This window comes from Pongo abelii, chromosome 20 (genome assembly GCF_028885655.2).
Source record: "Pongo abelii isolate AG06213 chromosome 20, NHGRI_mPonAbe1-v2.0_pri, whole genome shotgun sequence".
In the NCBI taxonomy this organism is placed as follows: Eukaryota; Metazoa; Chordata; class Mammalia; order Primates; family Hominidae; genus Pongo; species Pongo abelii.
Genome location: NC_072005.2, coordinates 45,647,595 through 45,674,346, shown reverse-complemented (window position 1 = coordinate 45,674,346; position 26,752 = coordinate 45,647,595). Strand labels below are relative to the sequence as shown.

Sequence of the window (26,752 nt, the reverse complement as noted above, 5' to 3'; positions counted from 1 at the left end):
GTGAATGAACAAATGAATAACGACCCCAAAGCCTCAGCTTCACAGACAACGGGCCATCCTGCTAAGAGATGTCCATTGTCTGTGATGTCTGCCAAACCCCTCTGTGCCCAGAACGCCAGAGATGTGAGAGTCGGCTCCCACCCGTGGTGTCCCTGATGGCCATGCCCTCTCTCCCCACAGCCGGAGCAGACAGTCCTCATTGACAACTGTCGGCAGCAGTGCACGTGCCATGCGGGTAAAGGCGTGGTGTGCCAGGAACACAGCTGCAAGCCGGGGCAGGTGTGCCAGCCCTCCGGAGGCATCCTGAGCTGCGTCACCAGAGGTGCTGGGCTGGGCTGGGACTGGGGCTGATGGGACTAGGGATGGAGGACGGCGACTCTGGGGCTGAGGGTAGTGTAACTGGGGTGTCCATGGCGGGAGGTGTACAGGACTAATGATTGAGGTCTCAGACCTGGGGAACCCTAGACCAGGTTTCACAGGGCCAGGGCCACCTACTTTGGGAGGTAGGGACCCTTAGGGAAAATCCAGGCTGTGGGGACCCTCAGAGGTAGTTTTCTCAGGGTGGATGTCAGAGACCCTCGGTATAAGGCAGGGACAGGCGCGCCTTTGCTCTAATGTGCTACATGGTAAATGTTTAAGCTCGCAGGCTGTACGTTCTTGTTCCAGCTACTCACTCTGCCATTGTGGCATGAAAGCAGCCGTAGACTATGTAAGTGAAGAGGTCAGGCTCCTATAAGACTTTAGAATACAAGAGCAGCAGCCTAGAGGGCCATCGTGAGCGGAACACTGATGTGTGGGATTAGGCTTGGGGTTCAGACACTAGCAGCACAGGGCAGGGGAAAGACTGGTATCCCAGGAGCAGGGACAGAGAGCAGAGTTCTGAGTCTGAGGCACAGAGACCCCACCAAGGCAGGACATTGGATATGGGGACCCCTCTTAACTGGAAGATCAGGATTTCTAGGGGTATAGTCTCCAATGTGGGAACCCCTCAGACTAAATCTGGGACACAGCCACCTCCAGGGCTTATTTCTTAGGGTGAAGAGCAGAGAACCCTCCTCCCCCCAAGGATAAGAGAATAGGAGCTCCAGCACCAAGGGGTGGGGGCTAAGACTCTCAGGGCTGATGAGCAGGATAATGGGGACTCCCAGGAATGGGGGGTATATCACTCAACATCTAGTCGAGAGACAGAAAGCGTACGGCCATTTGAATGAGGAAAGTTTAATTAAAGAATCATTTACTTATTAATAGGAGATTAACTATTAAAGGGTAAAGAGGGCCTGGTGCGGTGGCTCACACACCCAGCACTTTGGGAGGATCGCTTGAGGCCAGGAGTTTGAGACCAGCCTGGGCAACATAACGAGACCCCGGTCTCCCCAAAAAATTTAAAATTAGCCAGGCGTGGTGACGCACGCCTGTGGTCCCAGCTATTTAGGAGGCTGAGGTAGGAGGATCACTTGACCCCAGGATTTCGAGGCTGCAGTGAGCTATGATTGCACCACTGCCCTCCAGCCTGGGCAAGACAGCAAGACCTTGTCTCTTTACAAACAAACAAACAAATAAATAAACAGAAATAAGAAACGGTAAAGAGAACACTAAATAGGAATACCACCAAAGCACACAAAGGAAGTAGCCCCCACTCTAGGGCTCAGGTAGAGGCCTCATGGAAGGGAGACATTGGCCCCTCCTCTTCAAGGAGGGGAGAATCAGCCCCAAGGCTGAGTCCAGTCTCACTGCAGCTGTAGCCCACTGGGTGGCACAGAGGTTTCTGCAGGCTGGACTTGGCGAGAAGGGAACCCCTCACTGGGAAGCCAGCTGGGGCCAGTGGAACTCGCTGAGTGTGGCCCCACACCCTGGCCAGAGCTGGAAGGGCCAAACTGGCTGAAGCCAGACCAGGAGCCCCTCCCTCCTGCAGTGACTCTCCAGCGCCCTCTGTTGACAAAGCTTAACTCCGTGGGTGTATTTAAAGCTGAGAGGAGGTACATAGATCATGGACACAGGAGGAAGGAGACGTTTGAAGACTGGCCTCTCCCACACAGGGGTTCCACAAGCTGGGGTCACAGATGCAGTAACAGTAGCAACAGGGTCTCGGACACAGAAGCTCTCCAGGACAGGGCCTCAGCAGTGAGACACCCTCAAGGCTACCGTCTTGAATACAGCAACCCTCAGGGATGGGGTCTTGCACTGAGGAAGACCCAGGCCATGAGACTTAGCTAGTTAGGGTCTCAAACGTTTCAAATCCTGCTGAGACCCTGGCACTGGGCTCTTGCCAGAAGATCACCCAGGGCCCTAGTCTGGGCACAGAGGCCTCCAGGACCTGGAGAAATTGGAGACCAATTTCTATCAAATGTGGAGACGTCCAGGGGGCTGAGATCTCAGGTATGGGGGACCCTGAGGCCAAGATCTTTTTTTTTTTTTTTTTTGAGATAAGGTCTCACTCTGTCACCCAGGCTGGAGTGTAGTGTAGCTTACTGCAGCCTCGATTTCCTGGGCTCAAACAATCCTCCCACCTCAGCCTCCCGAGTAGTGGGGGACCACAGGCACACACCACCATGCCTGGCTCATTTATTAATTTTTCTGTAGAAATGGGGTCTTACTATGTTGCCCAGGCTGGTCTCAAACTCCAGGGCTCAAGCAATCCTCCCACCTCAGCCTCTTAAAGTGCTGGGATTACAGGCCTGAGCCACCACACCTGGCCTGGGGCCCAGGTCTTGAACACAGAGAACCCTGGGGCTGGCGTCTCAGACATGAATGCTCTCAGCGCTGGCATCGCAGACACAAGGACCCCTGGGGCACAGATCTCAACTGGGGTCAAGTGCACCTTTTCTCTAAAGGGCTAGATGGTAAATGTTTAAGCTTGCACGCTATACCTTCTGGATCACAACTACTCACTCTGCCACTGTGGTGTGAAAGCAGCCGTAGCCTATGTAAGTGAAGAGGGTGAGGTTCTTATAAAACTTAAAATACAAGAACAGGGTGAACTCTCAAGCAAGGGCACCATGGAAACTGCACCTTAAACACAGACCCAGAGCCTTGGTCTTTGCCTTGGTCTTAGGTGCATGGACTCCAGGACCTCAGTCTCACACAGCAAATGGCAGGGCCTCAGTCTCAGAGGTAGGGGGACTCTAGGTACTGGGTCTTGGCTGTAGGGGCCTCTGCGGCCCGGGTCTCAGGTATGGGACCTTTGACAGCCGAGACTTAGACACAGTCCACCATGGGGCCTCAGTGTCAGACATGTGGGACTCCCAGGGGCTGGTCTTGAAAATAGCAGGCTGGGCATGGTGGCTCACGCCTGTAGTCCCAACACTCTGGGAGGCCAAGGTTGGCTGATCACTTGATGTCAGGAGCCCGAGACCAGCCTGGCCAACATGGTGAAACCCTGTCTCTACTAAAAATACAAAAATCAGCCAAGCATGCTGGCGGGCACCTGTAATCCCAGCTACTCAGGAGGCTGAGTCAGGAGAATCGCTTGAGCCCAGGAGGCAGAGGTTGCAGTGAGCCGAGATTGCACCATTGCTCTCCAGCCTGGGTGACAGACAAAGACTCCATCTCAAAAAACCAACAAAACAAAAGAAAATATAAAAGCAAACTATAGGAAGTAGGTCCTAGACATGAGGACTCTGGAATCTGGTCTTGCCTGCAGTAACCCTGAGATCCGTGGTACAGACCGGGGTAGATGTGGAGGGAGCAGCCATCCTTTACAATGGGCAGCCCCTCAAGGTCCTCCTCCCTCTTCTGTCCCCAGACCCGTGCCACGGCGTGACATGCCGGCCACAGGAGACGTGCAAGGAGCAGGGTGGCCAGGGCGTGTGCCTGCCCAACTATGAGGCCACGTGCTGGCTGTGGGGCGACCCACACTACCACTCCTTTGACGGCCGGAAGTTTGACTTCCAGGGCACCTGTAACTATGTGCTGGCAACAACTGGCTGCCCGGGGGTCAGCACCCAGGGCCTCACACCCTTCACTGTCACCACCAAGAACGAGAACCGGGGCAACCCTGCTGTGTCCTACGTGAGAGTCGTCACTGTGACTGCCCTCGGCACCAACATCTCCATCCACAAGGACGAGATCGGCAAAGTCCGGGTATGTGTGGCAGGATGGTCCCCTGAGGTCCCCGGGAGGGCAGGAGGGATCCTGACGACCACAGTTAGCAGCTCAAGGCTCTTTGTCTTCACCTGGGCCTGAAACAAACTGTCAACAAAAAGAATAATTGCAGCAAAAATATCACCCTGTTACTGGGAATTAGATGAGCCTAGCCCCTTGGAAAGGGCTTTAGCATAGGACCTCAGCATTTGCCTTTTTTATAGACCTGGGTTTGAATCCAGCCTCTCCTCCTTATGAGCTGTGTGATGCTGGGCAGTTCACTTGGTAGGCCTCATCTGTGAAGTGGGCATCGTATCAGGGCCTGCCCCACAGCAAGGTGGTGCATGTCACATGCTGAGCTCAGAGTCTAGTCCAGGTGAACAGTCGTTTGAGTGTCTGTGAGGGAACAAGTGAGAGGCCCAGAGACCAGGACATGGAGAAAAATACAGGGATATTGGGCTGGGCGCGGTGGCTCACGCCTGTAATCCCAGCACTCTGGTAGACCAAAGCCGATGGGTCATCTGAGGTCAGGAGTTCGAGACAAGCCTGGCCAACATGGTGAAATTCCGTCTCTACTAAAAATACAAAAATTAGCTGGGTGTGGTGATGCTCCTGAATTCTCAGCTACTCAGGATGCTGAGGCAGGAGAATTGCTTGAACCTGGGAGGCAGAGGTTACAAGAGCCGAGATTGCAACACTGCACACAAGCCTCGGTGACATAGTGAGACTCCGTCTGAAAAAAAAGAAGTAATCAAGAAAAAGAAATATAGGGAGATTGGGGGAGAGGAATGGGCTATCCTTTCTGCCCAAGGAAATGGAGATGTAGCTTAATGGCAGCTCACATGGAGAGACTGAGGGATGCAACAGAGTAGGCACTGAATAAATGATGGTGAATGAGTGGAAGAGACACACAGAGAATGAGGGAGGTAGGAAGGAAGGGAAGAGGAGGGAGAGACAGACAAGGAGACAGAAAGAGAGAGAGAGAGAGAGAGAGAGAAGACCAAGTGATATAGACTTAGGTGAAGACAGAGGGAGAGAGACACAGAGACACAGAGACAGAGAGACAGAGAGACAGAGACACAGAGACAGAGACACAGAGAGACAGAGAGACAGAGACACAGAGACAGGGGAGGGAGATAGAGATGAAGGGAGAAGATCTAGAAAAAGTAAAGTGAGGTTGCATTCCCCAAGACCTGGGCTAGAACAACTGTCCACAGTGTGTCAGATGACAATCCAACTATCGGGGGAAGGCCTTGGCCTCTCCCAGCCCCCGGTAGGATGAGAGAGAGGGAGGCAGAGGGCCAGAGCTGGGGCTGTAAAACCTCCAGTGACCCGTTTGCCTTCCCTCCTTCCCCCAGGTGAACGGTGTGCTGACAGCCTTGCCTGTCTCCGTGGCCGACGGGCGGATTTCAGTGACCCAGGGTGCATCGAAGGCACTGCTGGTGGCTGACTTTGGACTGCAAGTCAGCTATGACTGGAATTGGCGGGTAGACGTGACCCTGCCCAGCAGCTATCATGGCGCAGTGTGCGGGCTCTGCGGTAACATGGACCGCAACCCCAACAATGACCAGGTCTTCCCTAATGGCACACTGGCTCCCTCCATACCCATCTGGGGCGGCAGCTGGCGAGCCCCAGGCTGGGACCCACTGTGTTGGGACGAATGTCAGGGGTCCTGCCCAACGTGCCCTGAGGACCGGTTGGAGCAGTACGAGGGCCCTGGCTTCTGCGGACCCCTGGCCCCTGGCACAGGGGGCCCCTTCACCACCTGCCATGCTCATGTGCCACCTGAGAGCTTCTTCAAGGGCTGTGTTCTGGACGTCTGCATGGGTGGTGGGGCCCATGACATTCTTTGCAAGGCGCTGGCTTCCTACGTGGCCGCCTGCCAGGCTGCTGGGGTTGTCATCGAAGACTGGCGGGCACAGGTCGGCTGTGGTGAGTGCTGGGGGAGCAGAGGCGGGGTCGGGGGCGGGCTCCCGTCTCTTCGGGCTGCTTTGGTTTCACTCTGGTCCCTCTGGGTCTCTTTGTTTCCTTTTTTCTCTGTTTGTCTCTCTGTCTCTTGGGGCTCGTCTCTGGGCCTCGCTTTGCTTGTCTCTATCTGTCTGTTTCTCATTCTCTATCTCCCTCAGTTTCTGCTTGGGTCTCCTGGTGTCTCACCTTCTCCCATTTCTTTCTCTGTGTCCTCTCTCTGTGTCTTGTTCTCTGTCTCCCCCTTTCTCTGTCTGCTCCCTGGTGTCTCTCTCTGTCTCCTCCCACCCTGTCCTGGGACCCCACCCCTGACACCCTTCTCTCTGTTTCTCTCCTTCCTGCTCCTTCATCTGCCCACAGAGATCACCTGCCCAGAAAACAGCCACTATGAGGTCTGTGGCCCACCCTGCCCGGCCAGCTGTCCGTCCCCTGCACCCCTTACGACCCCAGCCGTATGCGAGGGCCCCTGTGTGGAGGGCTGCCAGTGCGACGCGGGTTTCGTGCTAAGTGCTGACCGCTGTGTTCCCCTCAACAACGGCTGCGGCTGCTGGGCCAACGGCACCTACCACGAGGCGGGCAGTGAGTTTTGGGCTGATGGTACCTGCTCCCAGAGGTGCCGCTGCGGGCCTGGGGGTGGCTCGCTGGTCTGCACACCTGCCAGCTGTGGGCTGGGTGAAGTGTGTGGCCTCCTGCCATCCGGCCAGCACGGCTGCCAGCCCGTCAGCACAGCCGAGTGCCAGGCATGGGGTGACCCCCATTACGTCACTCTGGATGGGCACCGATTCGATTTCCAAGGCACCTGCGAGTACCTGCTGAGTGCACCCTGCCACGGACAACCCCTGGGGGCTGAGAACTTCACTGTCACTGTAGCCAATGAGCACCGGGGCAGCCAGGCTGTCAGCTACACCCGCAGTGTCACCCTGCAAATCTACAACCACAGCCTGACACTGAGTGCCCGCTGGCCCCGGCAGCTACAGGTGAGGAGGGCTGTGGGCCAGACAGGAGCAGGTGCCAGCTCTGGGGTTGCCTGAGATGGTAAGGGCTTCACCATTCCCCTGGGCACCTTTCACAGCTTAGCTGGGGCATGATGGAAGGGTCAGAGTATAGGTCTAGGAGCCTGATGGCTTGGCACAGTGGCTTCTTCCTCTCTGAGCCTAGTGTATTCCTCTGTCAACTGGTCTAAGAAAAGTACCTGTTTTAGAGAAGGATGAGGAGTCAGTGACATGAGCCTATAGAGGCTCTTTGTTTTTCTTTTCTTTTTTTCTTTCTTGCTTTTCTTTCTTTCTTTTTTTTCTTAGCCTGACTCTGTTGCCCAGGCTGGAGTGCAGTGACAGGATTAGGGCTCACTGCAGCCTGGAACTCCTGGGCTCAATCCATCCTCCCGCCTTGGCCTCTGCCTCCCGAGTGTCTGGGACTAAAGGCGCACGCCACCACGCTGGCTAATTTTTCATTTTTTTTGTTGAGATGGGGGTCTCACCATGTTGCCCAGGCTGGTCTGAACTTCTGGCCTCAAGCGATCCTCTCATCTCAGCCTCCCAAAGTGCTGGGATTGCAGGCTGTGCCACCAGGCCTGGACTATAGATGCTCATTAGTATTTTCAGAGGGGAGGTGACATGCTCTGGGTCCCACAGCTAGTAGTTGGTGGGGCCAGGATTCAAACCCGTGTTTTCTCCACTCACCGTCCCCCCTCTACCTCCTGCCCGCAGGTGGACGGCGTGTTCGTCGCTCTGCCCTTCCAGCTGGACGCGCTCCTGCACGCACACCTGAGCGGCGCCGACGTGGTGGTGACCACAACCTCAGGGCTCTCGCTGGCTTTCGATGGGGACAGCTTCGTGCGCCTGCGCGTGCCGGCGGCATATGCGGGCTCCCTCTGTGGCTTATGCGGGAACTACAACCAGGACCCCGCAGACGACCTGAAGCCTGTGGGCGGGAAGCCCGCCGGATGGCAGGTGGGCGGCGCCCAGGGCTGCGGAGAATGTGTGTCCAAGCCATGCCCGTCGCCGTGCACCCCAGAGCAGCAGGAGTCCTTCGGCGGCCCGGATGCCTGCGGCGTGATCTCCGCCACCGACGGCCCGCTGGCGCCCTGCCACGGCCTTGTGCCGCCCGCGCAGTACTTCCAGGGCTGCTTGCTGGACGCCTGCCAAGTTCAGGGCCATCCTGGAGGCCTCTGTCCTGCAGTGGCCGCCTACGTGGCAGCCTGTCAGGCCGCTGGGGCCCAACTCCGCGAGTGGAGGCGGCCGGACTTCTGTCGTGAGTACTGCTCCATGCATGGTCCACATGGTCGGGTCTCTCCCTTTCCTTCCCAGGACTGTAGGACAGCAGCCCCTTCCTCCTCCATGGGGCTGCGGGGCCACCTTCCTTCCTTCCTCTGAGCTCGGTATCTCCTGTCAGGAAACACCTTGGCACTCACACACTGAAATGCCCCAAGTCAGGTACTGCAGTGAGAAAGAGTCAGTTAGAAACACCTAGTCAGAGTGTGGGCGCCGTGGTTCACGACTGTAATCGCAGCACTTCGGGAGGCCGAGGCGGGCGGATCACCTGAGGTCAGGAGGTCGAGACTAGCCCAGCCAACATGGTGAAACCCCACCTCTACTAAAACTACAAAAATTATCCCGGTGTGGTGGTGGGTGCCTGTAATCTCATCTAATCGGGAGGCTGAGGTAGGAGAATCACTGGAACCCAGGAGGCAGAGGTTGCAGTGAGCCGAGATGGTGCCACTGCCCTTCAGCCTGGGCGACAGAGACTCCATCTCAAAAACAAAAAACAAACAAACAAACAAACAAAAAAAGAAAAACAAAGAAAGAAAGAAAAAGGAAAAACAGAAAGAAAAGAAACACCTAGTCAGAAACCCTGGGTCCAGGACACTCTTGGGGACTGGTGATCCATGCTCTCAGATATCCAAGGCATGTAGATTGGGATGGGTGACCCTGCCTCTGTCACATAGCAAGGTACCCCTGGTTAGGAAGACCTAGTGAGTTTCAGCTGGTCAGAGGGCCCAGGTCTGTTGCACACACTGAAATACACCTAGTCACATAGAATTAGTCGCATACCTTCAGTGGTATCTGCTTAGATTTTATACTAACTGGTCAGTTACACTCAGAAAGAATCAGGATCCTGACATAGCCCTGGGCAGATCCACACAGATGCATAGTTAGATAGTCCTAGGTGGTTCCCTTCAGGCAGGTCTCCTGGTCACAGGTATCCTGCCAACTTCACCCAGGCACACCCTTAGACAGACCATGTCAGAAGGACTCTGGGAGTTGCTCCAGATCAGACACCCACAGCTGGGTGCCCTCAGGCAGAGTCATACCCTGAGATACATGTGGCCCCATACCCCAGTCACATTCACATCCTGAGATACCCATAGTCCGTTCTGATCTTGCATACCCCGAATAGATATAAGTGATCCATTTCACCCAGGTAAGCCTGGCTTACATGGTGAGACCCAATCTCTACAAAAAATAAAAATAAATCAGCCGGACGTGGTGGCTCACTCCCATAGTCCCAGCTAATCAGGAGGGTGAGGCTGGAGGATCACTTGAGGTGGAGGTGGAGGCTGCAGCGAGCTGTGATTGTGCCTCTGCACTCCAGTCTGGGTGAGACAGATTGAGAGCCTGTCTCAAAAAAGAAAAACATCAGCCAAGCAAAATCATTTGATCTTTAGAAATATTTGGTCAGAGAGACCTGGGCATGTCCCCTCCCATTCCAGGTCCCACACTGAGTCCCCCAGTTAGATGTCCTGGATCACATGTGCATACACAGAGACACCCAAATTGGCCTGAACAGTTTTCCCACTCAGGGCCTCCCAAGACCGCGACTCAAACACCTACCTGGCTTACGCCCACCTTGTCCCCACAGCCTTGCAGTGCCCTGCCCACAGCCACTACAAGCTCTGCAGTGACTCCTGCCCCGTGAGCTGCCCGAGCCTCTCGGCACCTCAGGGCTGTGAGTCGGCCTGCCGTGAAGGCTGCGTCTGCGATGCTGGCTTTGTGCTCAGTGGTGACACCTGTGTACCTGTGGGCCAGTGTGGCTGCCTCCACGATGACCGCTACTACCTGCTGGACCAGACCTTCTACCCTGGCCCTGGGTGTGATTCCCTTTGCCACTGCCGGGAGGGCGGCGAGGTGTCCTGTGAGCCCTCCAGCTGCGGCCCGCACGAGGCCTGCCGGCCATCCGGTGGCAGCTTGGGCTGCGTGGCCGTGGGCTCTACCACCTGCCAGGCGTCGGGAGACCCCCACTACACCACCTTCGATGGCCGCCGCTTCGACTTCATGGGCACCTGCGTGTATGTGCTGGCTCAGACCTGCGGCACCCGGCCTGGCCTGCATCGGTTTGCTGTCCTGCAGGAGAACGTGGCCTGGGGTAATGGGCGAGTCAGTGTGACCAGGGTGATCACTGTCCAGGTGGCAAACTTCACCCTGCGGCTGGAGCAGAGACAGTGGAAGGTCACGGTGAGAGCAGATGGGGAGCAGGGGGCGAGGGGCCTGTGGGTGGGTGGGGCACAGGCAGCGCTCAGCCCAGGAGTTGGGGGCACAGAGATGAGAGTGCATGTGCGAGGCCTGGGTTCCCTGAAGACAGAAGATACCAGTCAGAACCCAGAGTGGGAAGCCAATGAGGGAGGTGTCATCAGGGACTTGGGAGCTGCTCCCCCGTCTCTGTCCCTCAGTCTCCACTCTTTCATCACCTCCGTGCATTGACTTTTCTCTCCAGATCTCTCCCACCCTTTCCTCCCTCCCACTCCATCCTCTCCCCACCTCAATCCTGGATTCTGCCCTACTCACCTCCCTAGTCCGCCACTCATTGGCAGGATGTGGTGCCATCAGAGGTTGGGAAAGTGCAAGGCTGGAGAAGCTTCATGGACAGAGGACAATCTGTGGGTGACACTATCACCCCCTTAACTACAACAACAGCAGCTATAGTTCCTATACAGCTGACTGCAGACCTTTTGGCTGCCAGGCACTTCATGTCCATGGTGTCTGTATCCTTGCAACAGGAGCTGCAGGCACCATGATTTGCTTTATTTTTCAGAGTGGGATGGCCCATCACTGGCCCATAGTCCCCCCAGCAAAGGTGGAGCTTGAACCCCGTGCTGCTCTGCAGTGCTTTTCTTACCGAGAAGATTTGGTCTCATGTGGAGACTGGCATCTGAGTTACAGTGGACGGGTTTCCCCTGATACCCCACTGAAACACAGACACGCAGCTGTTTTTCTAGTAGCAGTATTGGCGAAGGTGCTGATCAATTACTGACTTAATCTGGTGAACTGGACAGGCATGACTTTTTTTTTTTTTTTTTGAGACAGAGTCTCGCTTTGTCACCCAGGCTAGAGTGCAGTGGCGTGATCTCGGCTCACTGCAACCTCTGCCTCCCAGGTTCAAGTGATTCTCCTGCCTCAGCCTCCAGAGTACCTGGGATTACAAGTGCGCAACACTACGCCCAGCAAATTTTTGTATTTTTAGTGGAGACGGGGTTTCGCCATGTTGGCCAGGCTGGTCTCAAACTCCTGACCTCAGTGATCTGCCGGCCTCAGCCTCCCAAAGTGCCGCGATTAGAGGCATGAGCCACTGTGCCTGGCCGACATGCAGGACTTAATTGAATATATTCCCTAATGTTTCCCAAGCTCCTAGAATAGCCCCTGACATACAGCGCCTAAATACATAGGAGTTGTTGGTGTTCTTGTATTTGCTTCTTACTGAAGGGGGCCAGCCCCTCCACACCTGCGGGTGTTTCTCGTCAGGTGGGATGAGAAACTGAGAAAAGAAATAAGACACAGAGACAAAGTAGAGAGAAAGAACAGTGGGCCCAGGGGACCTGCGCTCAGCATATGGAGGACCCCTGCGGGCACTGGTCTCTGAGTTCCCTCAGTATTTATTGATCACTATCTCTACTATCTTGGAGAGGGGGATGTGGCAGGACAGTAGGGTAATAGTGGGGAGAGAGTCAGCAGGAAAACATGTGAGCAAAGGTCTCTGTGTCATAAATAAGTTTAAGGAAAGGTGCTGTGCTTTGATGTGCATGTACACAAACATCTTCCGTGCATTAAAGAGCAGTATAGCCACTAGCATGTCTCACCTCCAGCCCTAAGGCGGTTTTCTCCATCTCAGTAAATAGAACATACAATTGGCTTTTACACTGAGACATTCCAATACCTGGCTTTCCTGGGAAGAGGTCCCTGTGGCCTTCCTTCCACAGTGTATTGTGTCCCTGGGTACTCCAGATTAGAGAATGGTGATGACTTTTATCAAACATACTGCCTTCAAGCACTATTTAACCAAAGCACATCCTGCACAGCCCTAAATCCATTAAACTTTAAGTCAACACAGCACATGTCTCTGCAAGCACAGGGTTGGGGCTAGGGTTACAGATTAACAGCATCTCAAGGCAGAAGAATTTCTCTTAGTACAGAACAAAATGGGGTTTCTTTTTTTCTTTTTTTTGAGACGGAGTCTCACTCTGACACCCAGGCTGGAGTGCAGTGGCACGATCTTGGCTCGCTGCAAGCTCCGCCTCCTGGATTCACGCCATTCTCCTGCCTCAGCCTCCCGAGTAGCTGGGACTACAGGGGCCCACCACCATGCCCGGCTAAATTTTTTTTGTATTTTTAGTAGAGACGGGGTTTCACTGTGTTAGCCAGGATGGTCGCGATCTCCTGACCTCTTGATCTGCCTGCCTCAGCCTCTCAAAGTGCTGGGATTACAGGCGTGAGCCACCCCGCCCAGCCCCAAAATGGGGTTTCTTATGTCTACTTCTTTCTACGTAGACACAGTAACAGTCTGATCTCTCTTTCTTTTCCCCACACTTACTGAATCCCCCAGCTTCTCTACAAATGTGGGAGCTCTTATTATCTCCCAGTTTACAGCTGAGGAAACTGAGGCAAGGCTAAGTCAGTTGCCCTTACCCACCTCCCAGCCCTGCTTGGGAAGTGTGGCAGTTGACCATCTTTTTAGGAGACTCAGCCAGGAGCATGTCTTTCTCCTGCCTTCTCCTCTGATTCTTCACATTTCCAGAAGAATCCAGTGTGCACTATCTGTGATAAGGAAGGGTGAGCAAGCGTGTTAATCAGGGGTTGATTTATTTAGTTTTTTAGAGACAGGGTCTTGCTCTATCACTGAGGCTGGAGTGCAGCGGTGTGATCCTAGCTCCCTGCAGCCTCGAACTCCTGGGCTCAAGCAATCCTACCACTTCAGCCTCCTGAGTGGCTGGGACTACAGGCATGCACCACCATGCCCAGTTAATTTGTTTTCTTTTTTATTTTGTAGAGACAGGATCTCAATATGTTGCCCAGGCTGAACTTGAACTCCTGGGCTCAAGTGATCTTCCCGCCTTCGCCTCTCAAAGTGCTGGGATTATAGACATGAGCCACTGTGCCCAGCCCAGGGGTGGATTTACAAGGCTTTGTTGGTGCCTATTAACCTTAAACTGAAACCACTGGTCCTCAGCTCATAGGTTTGAGTTCATTTCCCCAAGAATTTAGCCTAACTTTCCACTCGCTGATGCTTTAAAGCAAAAACCTATGGTGTCTGTTTACTCTTCAAAAGAAAAACCTCCACTCATAGCTGCTAATAACAGCAAATGCTCCTGAAGCCTGCATGCCATGCCAGCCACGTTTCTCAGCACTTCACAAATATTAATGTATCTGATCCTGACAACAGTTCCGTGGGGCAAACACCTTATTCCCGCCTCATAGATGAGGAAACAGAAACAGGGAGAGGTGACTCACTTGCCCAAGGTCACAAAGAGGGTAAAGGGGGAAATTGAACTTGGGCAAGTGGCTCTGGGGGCGATCATTGCTTATTAATGACTGCAGCAAGTGGTACATAAAGGATAGCTGGAGGCTTGTTACTTCATCGAGACCTGTATTCGTTTCCCCTGGCTGCCATAACAAATTACCACGAGCTTGGTGGCTTAAAACAATAGAAATGTACGTTCCACAGTCCTGGGTGCCAGAAGTTCAACATCAAGGTGTCGGCAGGGCTGCACCCCTTCAAAAGACACTGGTTTGGGGATCTTCCTTTCCCTTTCCAGCTCTGCAGACTCCAGGTTCTCTGGGCTTGTGACAACACCATTCTAATCCCTGCCTTCATCTTCATCTGGCCTTTCCTGTGTGTCTCTGTGTCTTTTTGTTTCTGGCTCTTATAAGGACACTAGTCATTGGATTTAGGGCCCAGTTTAATCCAGGATAATCTCATGTTGAGATTATTACCCTGATTACATCTACAAAGAACTTTATTCCAAGTAAGCTCACGTTACGGGATTCTGGGTGAATATGTCTTTTATGGACCACCATTCAATCGACTATCAGGCCCTGTTATTCTACCAACTTTAGACATACAAAAAGTGAAGCCCCAAGAGGTGAGGTCACACAGATCTTCAGCATCAGGCATGGGCTTGAACTAGGGTCCCACCCCCACTCAAAGTATACTTTCTGAAGCGTGGCCTGCCTCTCTCGCCTCCCAGGTGAACGGTGTGGACATGAAGCTGCCCGTGGTGCTGGCCAACGGCCAGATCCGTGCCTCCCAGCATGGTTCAGATGTTGTGATTGAGACCGACTTCGGCCTGCGTGTGGCCTACGACCTTGTGTACTATGTGCGGGTCACCGTCCCCGGAAACTACTACCAGCAGATGTGTGGCCTGTGTGGGAACTACAACGGCGACCCCAAGGATGACTTCCAGAAGCCCAATGGCTCTCAGGCAGGCAACGCCAATGAGTTCGGCAACTCCTGGGAGGAGGTGGTGCCCGACTCTCCCTGCCGGCCGCCGACCCCCTGTCCGCCGGGGAGCGAGGGCTGCGACCCCAGTGGCGAGTGTCCTCCCGATCTGGAGAAGAAGTATCAGAAGGAGGAGTTCTGTGGGCTCCTCTCCAGCCCCACAGGGCCACTGGCCTCCTGCCACAAGCTGGTGGATCCCCAGGGTCCCTTGCAAGATTGTGTCTTTGATCTCTGCCTGGGTGGTGGGAACCTGAGCATTCTCTGCAGCAACATCCATGCCTATGTGAGTGCTTGCCAGGCGGCTGGAGGCCACGTGAAGCCCTGGAGGACTGAAACTTTCTGTCGTGAGTGAGGGAGAGCCGGCGGGGCAGGGAGGGGAGAGCTTGAGGCACAGAAGGTGTAGACCCTGGGCCTTGCAGCCCCTCCCTCCCCAGGGCTCTGATCGTCAACCCCTCCTTGCAGCCATGGAGTGCCCTCTGAACAGTCACTACGAGCTCTGCGCGGACACTTGCTCCCTGGGCTGCTCGGCTCTCAGTGCCCCTCTGCAGTGCCCAGATGGGTGTGCTGAGGGCTGCCAGTGTGACTCCGGCTTCCTCTACAACGGCCAAGCCTGTGTGCCCATCCAGCAATGCGGCTGCTACCACAATGGTGTCTACTATGAGGTAGGAACCTAGTCATCTGGGGCAGAATATGGGGCCTCACCCCTCCCACTGCTCATCAGCCCCACGGCCTACTTGGCCTCTTATTTATTTCTTTTAGAGTCAGGCTCTCACTCTGTCACCCAGGCTGGAGGGCAGTGGTACGATCATAGTTCACTGCAGCCCCGAATTCCTTGGCTCAAGCAATCCTTCACCTCACCTCCCAAGTACCTGGGACTATAGGCGTGCACCACCAAGCTCAGCGAATTTTTAATTTTCCTGTGGAGACACAGAGATGCGGGCGTCTCACTATGTTGCTCAGGCTGGTTGTGAACTCCAGGCCTCAAGCCGTCCTCCCACCTTGGCCACCCAAAGTCCTGGGATTCATGGCGTGAGCCACCATGCCCGACCCACTGAGCCTCTTTTTTTTTTTTTTTTTTTTTAAGACATAGTCTTGCTCTGTTGCCCAGGCTGGAGTGCAACCTCCGCTGCCTGGGTTCAAGCTCACTGCAACCTCAGCATCCCAGGTTGAAGCAATTCTCTTGTCTCAGCCTCCCGAGTAGCTAGGAGTACAGGCACGTGCCACCACGCCCAGCTGATTTTTTGTATTTTGGTAGAGGTGGAGTTTTGCCATATTGGCCAGGCTGCTCTCGAACTCTTGACTTCAAGTGATCCTCCTGCCTTGGCCTCCCAAAGTGCGAGCATTACAGGCATGAGCCACCACAGCTAGTCCACTCAGTCTCTTCAATGTCTCTTGTACCCACTCCTTTCCCCGTCCCCGTGGCCCTCCCTTGGTCCAGCTGGTCCTCTCCCACCTGGGTCCCTCCCAGCTCCTACCTCTGCTCCCTCTGGTCCACCCTCCACGTGGCAGTGGTAAAGATCTTTCTAAATATGACCATGGGCTCTGAAGCTTTAAACCCTCCCCTGACTCCCCGGGTCAAGTTGTGGCTTTGACTTCCGGGTCTGGACGAAGGGAGCCTTTCTGACCACAAAGACAAGATTTTCATGGGTTATACCAGCTGCTAACACCCTCTCTTTCCCTCTCCCACTCTGTCCCTGTTGGTCCTTTTTCTTTGACTGGAGCATGTATTTGTCTAATGTCCGTCTCCCTTGCAGGACTGTGAGCTCTCCTAGGGGTGGAACCTTCTCTCTGTTGTTCTCCTCACATAAATAATATTAATAATAACAGAAAATGTGTAGATAGTGCTTACTATGTATCTGATACCATTTTAAGTGCTATGTGTGCATATTTTTATATATGCATTACATATCTAAAAACTTTTTATTCTGAAAACGTTCAAACATGCAAAAATTAAGAGAATAGTGCAATGACTGTCCATGTACTTACCCATCACGTGATTAGCTTCAAAAATAAGCCACATTCTCCGGATCTTGTTTGATGTTTACCCCACGTATCTCTCCTATCTCAATGTTTTAAAGGAAACCGTTTTCTATTTTTTTTTGTTTTTTTTTTTTCTTGAGATGGAGTCTTGCTCTGTCACTCAGGCTGGAGTGCAGTGGTGCCGTTTCGGCTCACTGCAAGCTCCGCCTCCCGAGTTCACACCATTCTCCTGCCTCAGCCTCCCGAGTAGCTGGGACTATAGGCACCCGCCACCACGCCCGACTAATTTTTTGTATTTTTAGTAGAGACGGGGTTTCACCGTGTTAGCCAGGATGGTCTCAATCTTCCGACCTCATGATCCACCTGCCTCGGCTTCCCAAAGTGCTGGGATTACAAGCATGAGCCACCGCGCCCAGCCTACCCTTTTCATTTTATCTGAATTTTACATGTGTTATTAACTCAGTTATACTTCCATAGGCAGGCGCTACTATCATCTGCAATTTGCAGATCATGAAACTGAGCCATAAAGAGGTGAAGTAACTTGCCCAGAGTCACACAGTTTGGAAACAGCAGAAACGGGCTTCAAGCCCAGGCAATCTGCTCTTAGTTACTATGTCACACCATTTCTCCTACAGCAGACATTGAGCGGATATTTTGGAATGAATGAGTAAATGAAGAAAAGTGAATGAACAAATGAATAACGACCCCAAAGCCTCAGCTTCACAGACAACGGGCCATCCTGCTAAGAGATGTCCATTGTCTGTGATGTCTGCCAAACCCCTCTGTGCCCAGAACGCCAGAGATGTGAGAGTCGGCTCCCACCCGTGGTGTCCCTGATGGCCATGCCCTCTCTCCCCACAGCCGGAGCAGACAGTCCTCATTGACAACTGTCGGCAGCAGTGCACGTGCCATGCGGGTAAAGGCGTGGTGTGCCAGGAACACAGCTGCAAGCCGGGGCAGGTGTGCCAGCCCTCCGGAGGCATCCTGAGCTGCGTCACCAGAGGTGCTGGGCTGGGCTGGGACTGGGGCTGATGGGACTAGGGATGGAGGACGGCGACTCTGGGGCTGAGGGTAGTGTAACTGGGGTGTCCATGGCGGGAGGTGTACAGGACTAATGATTGAGGTCTCAGACCTGGGGAACCCTAGACCAGGTTTCACAGGGCCAGGGCCACCTACTTTGGGAGGTAGGGACCCTTAGGGAAAATCCAGGCTGTGGGGACCCTCAGAGGTAGTTTTCTCAGGGTGGATGTCAGAGACCCTCGGTATAAGGCAGGGACAGGCGCGCCTTTGCTCTAATGTGCTACATGGTAAATGTTTAAGCTCGCAGGCTGTACGTTCTTGTTCCAGCTACTCACTCTGCCATTGTGGCATGAAAGCAGCCATAGACTATGTAAGTGAAGAGGTCAGGCTCCTATAAGACTTTAGAATACAAGAGCAGCAGCCTAGAGGGCCATCGTGAGCAGAACACTGATGTGTGGGATTAGGCTTGGGGTTCAGACACTAGCAGCACAGGGCAGGGGAAAGACTGGTATCCCAGGAGCAGGGACAGAGAGCAGAGTTCTGAGTCTGAGGCACAGAGACCCCACCAAGGCAGGACATTGGATATGGGGACCCCTCTTAACTGGAAGATCAGGATTTCTAGGGGTATAGTCTCCAATGTGGGAACCCCTCAGACTAAATCTGGGACACAGCCACCTCCAGGGCTTATTTCTTAGGGTGAAGAGCAGAGAACCCTCCTCCCCCCAAGGATAAGAGAATAGGAGCTCCAGCACCAAGGGGTGGGGGCTAAGACTCTCAGGGCTGATGAGCAGGATAATGGGGACTCCCAGGAATGGGGGGTATATCACTCAACATCTAGTTGAGAGACAAAAAGTGTACGGCCATTTGAATGAGGAAAGTTTAATTAAAGAATCATTTACTTATTAATAAGAGATTAACTATTAAAGGGTAAAGAGGGCCTGGTGCGGTGGCTCACACACCCAGCACTTTGGGAGGATCGCTTGAGGCCAGGAGTTTGAGACCAGCCTGGGCAACATAACGAGACCCCGGTCTCCCCAAAAAATTTAAAATTAGCCAGGCGTGGTGACGCACGCCTGTGGTCCCAGCTATTTAGGAGGCTGAGGTAGGAGGATCACTTGACCCCAGGATTTCGAGGCTGCAGTGAGCTATGATTGCACCACTGCCCTCCAGCCTGGGCAAGACAGCAAGACCTTGTCTCTTTACAAACAAACAAACAAATAAATAAACAGAAATAAGAAACGGTAAAGAGAACACTAAATAGGAATACCACCAAAGCACACAAAGGAAGTAGCCCCCACTCTAGGGCTCAGGTAGAGGCCTCATGGAAGGGAGACATTGGCCCCTCCTCTTCAAGGAGGGGAGAATCAGCCCCAAGGCTGAGTCCAGTCTCACTGCAGCTGTAGCCCACTGGGTGGCACAGAGGTTTCTGCAGGCTGGACTTGGCAAGAAGGGAACCCCTCACTGGGAAGCCAGCTGGGGCCAGTGGAACTCGCTGAGTGTGGCCCCACACCCTGGCCAGAGCTGGAAGGGCCAAACTGGCTGGAAGCCAGACCAGGAGCCCCTCCCTCCTGCAGTGACTCTCCAGCGCCCTCTGTTGACAAAGCTTAACTCCGTGGGTGTATTTGAAGCTGAGAGGAGGTACATAGATCATGGACACAGGAGGAAGGAGACATTTGAAGACTGGCCCCTCCCACACAGGGGTTCCACAAGCTGGGGTCACAGATGTAGTAACAGTAGCAACAGGGTCTCGGACACAGAAGCCCTCCAGGACAGGGCCTCAGCAGTGAGACACCCTCAAGGCTACCGTCTTGAATACAGCAACCCTCAGGGATGGGGTCTTGCACTGAGGAAGACCCAGGCCATGAGACTTAGCTAGTTAGGGTCTCAAACGTTTCAAATCCTGCTGAGACCCTGGCACTGGGCTCTTGCCAGAAGATCACCCAGGGCCCTAGTCTTGGGCACAGAGGCCTCCAGGACCTGGAGAAATTGGAGACCAATTTCTATCAAATGTGGAGACGTCCAGGGGGCTGAGATCTCAGGTATGGGGGACCCTGAGGCCAAGATTTTTTTTTTTTTTTTTTTTTTTGAGATAAGGTCTCACTCTGTCGCCCAGGCTGGAGTGTAGTGTAGCTTACTGCAGCCTCGATTTCCTGGGCTCAAACAATCCTCCCACCTCAGCCTCCCGAGTAGTGGGGGACCACAGGCACACACCACCATGCCTGGCTCATTTATTAATTTTTCTGTAGAAATGGGGTCTTACTGTGTTGCCCAGGCTGGTCTCAAACTCCAGGGCTCAAGCGATCCTCCCATCTCAGCCTCTTAAAGTGCTGGGATTACAGGCCTGAGCCACCACACCTGGCCTGGGGCCCAGGTCTTGAACACAGAGAACCCTGGGGCTGGCGTCTCAGACATGAATGCTCTCAGCGCTGGCATCGCAGACACAAGGACCCCTGGGGCACAGATCTCAACTGGGGTCAAGTGCACCTTTTCTCTAAAGGGCTAGATGGTAAATGTTTAAGCTTGCACGCTATACCTTCTAGATCACAACTACTCACTCTGCCACTGTGGTGTGAAAGCAGCCGTAGCCTATGTAAGTGAAGAGGGTGAGGTTCTTATAAAACTTAAAATACAAGAACAGGGTGAACTCTCAAGCAAGGGCACCATGGAAACTGCACCTTAAACACAGACCCAGAGCCTTGGTCTTTGCCTTGGTCTTAGGTGCATGGACTCCAGGACCTCAGTCTCACACAGCAAATGGCAGGGCCTCAGTCTCAGAGGTAGGGGGACTCTAGGTACTGGGTCTTGGCTGTAGGGGCCTCTGGGGCCCGGGTCTCAGGTATGGGACCTTTGACAGCCGAGACTTAGACACAGTCCACCATGGGGCCTCAGTGTCAGACGTGTGGGACTCCCAGGGGCTGGTCTTGAAAATAGCAGGCTGGGCATGGTGGCTCACGCCTGTAGTCCCAACACTCTGGGAGGCCAAGGTTGGCTGATCACTTGATGTCAGGAGCCTGAGACCAGCCTGGCCAACATGGTGAAACCCTGTCTCTACTAAAAATACAAAAATCAGGCAAGCATGCTGGCGGGCACCTGTAATCCCAGCTACTCAGGAGGCTGAGTCAGGAGAATCGCTTGAGCCCAGGAGGCAGAGGTTGCAGTGAGCTGAGATTGCACCATTGCTCTCCAGCCTGGGTGACAGACAAAGACTCCATCTCAAAAAACCAACAAAACAAAAGAAAATATAAAAGCAAACTATAGGAAGTAGGTCCTAGACATGAGGACTCTGGAATCTGGTCTTGCCTGCAGTAACCCTGAGATCCCTGGTACAGACTGGGGTAGATGTGGAGGGAGTGGCCATCCTTTACAATGGGCAGCCCCTCAAGGTCCTCCTCCCTCTTCTGTCCCCAGACCCGTGCCACGGCGTGACATGCCGGCCACAGGAGACGTGCAAGGAGCAGGGTGGCCAGGGCGTGTGCCTGCCCAACTATGAGGCCACGTGCTGGCTATGGGGCGACCCACACTACCACTCCTTTGACGGCCGGAAGTTTGACTTCCAGGGCACCTGTAACTATGTGCTGGCAACAACTGGCTGCCCGGGGGTCAGCACCCAGGGCCTCACACCCTTCACTGTCACCACCAAGAACGAGAACCGGGGCAACCCTGCTGTGTCCTACGTGAGAGTCGTCACTGTGACTGCCCTCGGCACCAACATCTCCATCCACAAGGACGAGATCGGCAAAGTCCGGGTATGTGTGGCAGGATGGTCCCCTGAGGTCCCCGGGAGGGCAGGAGGGATCCTGACGACCACAGTTAGCAGCTCAAGGCTCTTTGTCTTCACCTGGGCCTGAAACAAACTGTCAACAAAAAGAATAATTGCAGCAAAAATATCACCCTGTTACTGGGAATTAAAGGAGCCTAGCCCCTTGCTAAGGGCTTTAACGTAGGACCTCAGCATTTGCCTTTTTTATAGACCTGGGTTTGAATCCAGCCTCTCCTCCTTATGAGCTGTGTGATGCTGGGCAGTTCACTTGGTAGGCCTCATCTGTGAAGTGGGCATCGTATCAGGGCCTGCCCCACAGCAAGGTGGTGCATGTCACATGCTGAGCTCAGAGTCTAGTCCAGGTGAACAGTCGTTTGAGTGTCTGTGAGGGAACAAGTGAGAGGCCCAGAGACCAGGACATGGAGAAAAATACAGGGAGATCGGGCCAGGTGCGGTGGCTCATGCCTGTAATCCCAGCACTCTGGGAGGCCGAGGTGGGTGGATCACGTGAGGTCAGTAGTTCAAGACCAGCCTGGCCAATATGGTGAAACCCCCATCTCTACTAAAAATACAAAAATTAGCTGGGTGTGGTAGCGCTACTGTAATCCCAGCTAGTCTGGAGGCTGAGGCAGGAGAATCACTTGAATCCGGAGGCAGAGGTTGCAAGAGCCAGGATTTCCACATTGTACTCCAGCCTGAGTGACAGAGTGAGCATCTGTCTCAAAAAAAAAAAAAAAAAAAGGAAGGAAAAGAAAGAAAGGAAAGGAAGAAAGAAAGGAAAGGAAGAAAGAGAGAAAGGAAGGAAGGAAGGAAGGGAGATATGTAGGGAGGTCAGAGGAGACAGATGGGCTATCCTTTCTGCCCGGGGAAATGGAGATAGAGCTTGATGGTAGCTCACAGAGAGAAAATGAGGGATGGAACAGAGTGGACACTGGATAAATGATGGTGAGTGAGTGGAACAGACACACAGAGAATGAGGGTGGGAGGGAGGAAGGGAAGAGGAGGGAGAGACAGACAAGGAGACAGAAAGAGAGAGAGAGAGAGAGAGAGAAGACCAAGTGATATAGCCTTAGGTGAAGACAGGGGGAGAGAGACACAGAGACAGAGAGACAGAGAGACAGAGACACAGAGACAGGGGAGGGAGATAGAGATGAAGGGAGAAGATCTAGAAAAAGTAAAGTGAGGTTGCATTCCCCAAGACCTGGGCTAGAACAACTGTCCACAGTGTGTCAGATGACAATCCAACTATCGGGCGAAGGCCTTCGCCTCTCCCAGCCCCCAGTGGGATGAGAGAAGGGGAGGCAGAGGGCCAGAGCTGGGTCTGTAAAACCTCCAGTGACCCGTTTGCCTTCCCTCCTTCCCCCAGGTGAACGGTGTGCTGACAGCCTTGCCTGTCTCCGTGGCCGACGGGCGGATTTCAGTGACCCAGGGTGCATCGAAGGCACTGCTGGTGGCTGACTTTGGACTGCAAGTCAGCTATGACTGGAATTGGCGGGTAGACGTGACCCTGCCCAGCAGCTATCATGGCGCAGTGTGCGGGCTCTGCGGTAACATGGACCGCAACCCCAACAATGACCAGGTCTTCCCTAATGGCACACTGGCTCCCTCCATACCCATCTGGGGCGGCAGCTGGCGAGCCCCAGGCTGGGACCCACTGTGTTGGGACGAATGTCAGGGGTCCTGCCCAACGTGCCCTGAGGACCGGTTGGAGCAGTACGAGGGCCCTGGCTTCTGCGGACCCCTGGCCCCTGGCACAGGGGGCCCCTTCACCACCTGCCATGCTCATGTGCCACCTGAGAGCTTCTTCAAGGGCTGTGTTCTGGACGTCTGCATGGGTGGTGGGGCCCATGACATTCTTTGCAAGGCGCTGGCTTCCTACGTGGCTGCCTGCCAGGCTGCTGGGGTTGTCATCGAAGACTGGCGGGCACAGGTCGGCTGTGGTGAGTGCTGGGGGAGCAGAGGCGGGGTCGGGGGCGGGCTCCCGTCTCTTCGGGGCTGCTTTGGTTTCACTCTGGTCCCTCTGGGTCTCTTTGTTTTCTTTTTTCTCTGTTTGTCTCTCTGTCTCTTGGTGATCGTCTCTGGGCCTCGCTTTGCTTGTCTCTATCTGTCTGTTTCTCATTCTCTATCTCCCTCAGTTTCTGCTTGGGTCTCCTGGTGTCTCACCTTCTCCCATTTCTTTCTCTGTGTCCTCTCTCTGTGTCTTGCTCTGTGTCTCCCCCTTTCTCTGTCTGCTCCCTGGTGTCTCTCTCTGTCTCCTCCCACCCTGTCCTGGGACCCCACCCCTGACACCCTTCTCTCTGTTTCTCTCCTTCCTGCTCCTTCATCTGCCCACAGAGATCACCTGCCCAGAAAACAGCCACTATGAGGTCTGTGGCCCACCCTGCCCGGCTAGCTGTCCGTCCCCTGCACCCCTTACGACCCCAGCCGTATGCGAGGGCCCCTGTGTGGAGGGCTGCCAGTGCGACGCGGGTTTCGTGCTAAGTGCTGACCGCTGTGTTCCCCTCAACAACGGCTGCGGCTGCTGGGCCAATGGCACCTACCACGAGGCGGGCAGTGAGTTTTGGGCTGATGGCACCTGCTCCCAGAGGTGCCGCTGCGGGCCTGGGGGTGGCTCGCTGGTCTGCACACCTGCCAGCTGTGGGCTGGGTGAAGTGTGTGGCCTCCTGCCATCCGGCCAGCACGGCTGCCAGCCCGTCAGCACAGCCGAGTGCCAGGCCTGGGGTGACCCCCATTACATCACTCTGGATGGGCACCGATTCGATTTCCAAGGCACCTGCGAGTACCTGCTGAGTGCACCCTGCCACGGACAACCCCTGGGGGCTGAGAACTTCACTGTCACTGTAGCCAACGAGCACCGGGGCAGCCAGGCTGTCAGCTACACCCGCAGTGTCACCCTGCAAATCTACAACCACAGCCTGACACTGAGTGCCCGCTGGCCCCGGCAGCTACAGGTGAGGAGGGCTGTGGGCCAGACAGGAGCAGGTGCCAGCTCTGGGGTTGCCTGAGATGGTAAGGGCTTCACCATTCCCCTGGGCACCTTTCACAGCTTAGCTGGGGCATGATGGAAGGGTCAGAGTATAGGTCTAGGAGCCTGATGGCTTGGCACAGCGGCTTCTTCCTCTCTGAGCCTAGTGTATTCCTCTGTCAACTGGTCTAAGATAAGTACCTGTTTTAGAGAAGGATGAGGAGTCAGTGACATGAGCCTATAGAGGCTCTTTGTTTTTCTTTTCTTTTTTTCTTTCTTGCTTTTCTTTTCTTTTTTTTTCTTAGTCTGACTCTGTTGCCCAGGCTGCAGTGCTGTGACAGGATTAGGGCTCACTGCAGCCTGGAACTCCTGGGCTCAATCCATCCTCCCGCCTTGGCCTCTGCCTCCCGAGTGGGCAGGACTAAAGGCGCACGCCACCACGCTGGCTAATTTTTCATTTTTTTTGTTGAGATGGGGGTTTCACCATGTTGCCCAGGCTGGTCTGAACTTCTGGCCTCAAGCGATCCTCTCATCTCAGCCTCCCAAAGTGCTGGGATTGCAGGCTGTGCCACCAGGCCTGGACTATAGATGCTCATTAGTATTTTCAGAGGGGAGGTGACATGCTCTGGGTCCCACAGCTAGTAGTTGGTGGGGCCAGGATTCAAACCCGTGTTTTCTCCACTCACCGTCCCCCCTCCACCTCCTGCCCGCAGGTGGACGGCGTGTTCGTCGCTCTGCCCTTCCAGCTGGACGCGCTCCTGCACGCACACCTGAGCGGCGCCGACGTGGTGGTGACCACAACCTCAGGGCTCTCGCTGGCTTTCGATGGGGACAGCTTCGTGCGCCTGCGCGTGCCGGCGGCATATGCGGGCTCCCTCTGTGGCTTATGCGGGAACTACAACCAGGACCCCGCAGACGACCTGAAGCCTGTGGGCGGGAAGCCCGCCGGATGGCAGGTGGGCGGCGCCCAGGGCTGCGGAGAATGTGTGTCCAAGCCATGCCCGTCGCCGTGCACCCCAGAGCAGCAGGAGTCCTTCGGCGGCCCGGATGCCTGCGGCGTGATCTCCGCCACCGACGGCCCGCTGGCGCCCTGCCACGGCCTTGTGCCGCCCGCGCAGTACTTCCAGGGCTGCTTGCTGGACGCCTGCCAAGTTCAGGGCCATCCTGGAGGCCTCTGTCCTGCAGTGGCCGCCTACGTGGCAGCCTGTCAGGCCGCTGGGGCCCAACTCCGCGAGTGGAGGCGGCCGGACTTCTGTCGTGAGTACTGCTCCATGCATGGTCCACATGGTCGGGTCTCTCCCTTTCCTTCCCAGGACTGTAGGACAGCAGCCCCTTCCTCCTCCATGGGGCTGCGGGGCCACCTTCCTTCCTTCCTCTGAGCTCGGTATCTCCTGTCAGGAAACACCTTGGCACTCACACACTGAAATGCCCCAAGTCAGGTACTGCAGTGAGAAAGAGTCAGTTAGAAACACCTAGTCAGAGTGTGGGCATGGTGGCTCACGCCTGTAATCCTAGCACTTTGGGAGGCCGAGGCGGGCGGATCACCTGAGGTCAGGAAGTTGAGACTAGCCTAGTCAACATGGTGAAACCCCCGTCCCTACTAAAAATACAAAATTTATCTGGGCGTGGTGGCAGCACCTGTAATCCCAGCTAATCGGGAGGCTGAGGCACTTGAACCCAGGAGGCAGAGGTTGCAGTGAGCCATGATGTCACACTGCATTCCAGCCTGGGCAACAGAGTGAGACACCATCTCAAAAAAAAAAAAAAAAAAAGAAAGAAAGAAAGAAAAAAAGAAAAGAAACACCTAGTCAGAAACCTGGGGTCCAGGACACTCTTGGGGGTTGGTGATCCATGCTCTCAGATATCCAAGGCATGTAGATTGGGATGGCTGACCCTGCCTCAGTCACACAGCAAGGTACCCCTGGTTAGGAAGACCTAGTGAGTTACTGCTGGTCAGAGGCCCTTGGTCTGTTGCACACACTGAAATCCTCCTAGTCACATAGAATAAGTCACATACCTTCAGTGGTATCTGCTCAGATTTTATACTGAGACTAACTGGTTAGATACACTCAGATAGAATCAGGACCCTTACATAACCCCGGGCAGATCCACACAGATGCATGGTTAGATAGTCCTAGGTGGTTCCCTTCAGGCAAGGTCTCCTGGTCACTTGTATTCTGCCAGCTTTACCCAGGCACACCCTGAGACAGACCATGTCAAAAGGACTCTGGGAGATGCTCCAGGTCAGACACCCACAGCTGGGTTCCCTCATGCAG

General features: G+C 54.4%; 1 protein-coding gene and 1 long non-coding RNA gene across 2 annotated transcripts in view; one reads left to right on the top strand and one right to left on the bottom strand.

The window, feature by feature from the left end:
* The window catches only part of FCGBP (Fc gamma binding protein), a 92,314-nt gene that overhangs the window by 54,735 nt on the left and 10,827 nt on the right, over window positions 1–26,752 (top strand). The window contains exons 19-31 of the mRNA XM_024238152.3: window positions 181–322; window positions 3,743–4,080; window positions 5,439–6,012; window positions 6,406–7,022; window positions 7,752–8,295; window positions 9,904–10,496; window positions 14,501–15,095; window positions 15,214–15,413; window positions 17,593–17,734; window positions 21,160–21,497; window positions 22,878–23,451; window positions 23,846–24,462; window positions 25,190–25,733. Coding sequence (XP_024093920.3) covers window positions 181–322; window positions 3,743–4,080; window positions 5,439–6,012; window positions 6,406–7,022; window positions 7,752–8,295; window positions 9,904–10,496; window positions 14,501–15,095; window positions 15,214–15,413; window positions 17,593–17,734; window positions 21,160–21,497; window positions 22,878–23,451; window positions 23,846–24,462; window positions 25,190–25,733 — 5,818 coding nt within the window. The remainder of the gene's footprint in view (window positions 1–180; window positions 323–3,742; window positions 4,081–5,438; window positions 6,013–6,405; window positions 7,023–7,751; window positions 8,296–9,903; window positions 10,497–14,500; window positions 15,096–15,213; window positions 15,414–17,592; window positions 17,735–21,159; window positions 21,498–22,877; window positions 23,452–23,845; window positions 24,463–25,189; window positions 25,734–26,752) is intronic.
* Window positions 8,286–25,251, bottom strand: LOC134760646 (uncharacterized). The gene is made up of 2 exons (XR_010138492.1): window positions 25,163–25,251; window positions 8,286–8,480 (listed from the first exon to the last, which is right to left on the bottom strand). It is a non-coding gene; the product is annotated as an uncharacterized LOC134760646 (long non-coding RNA).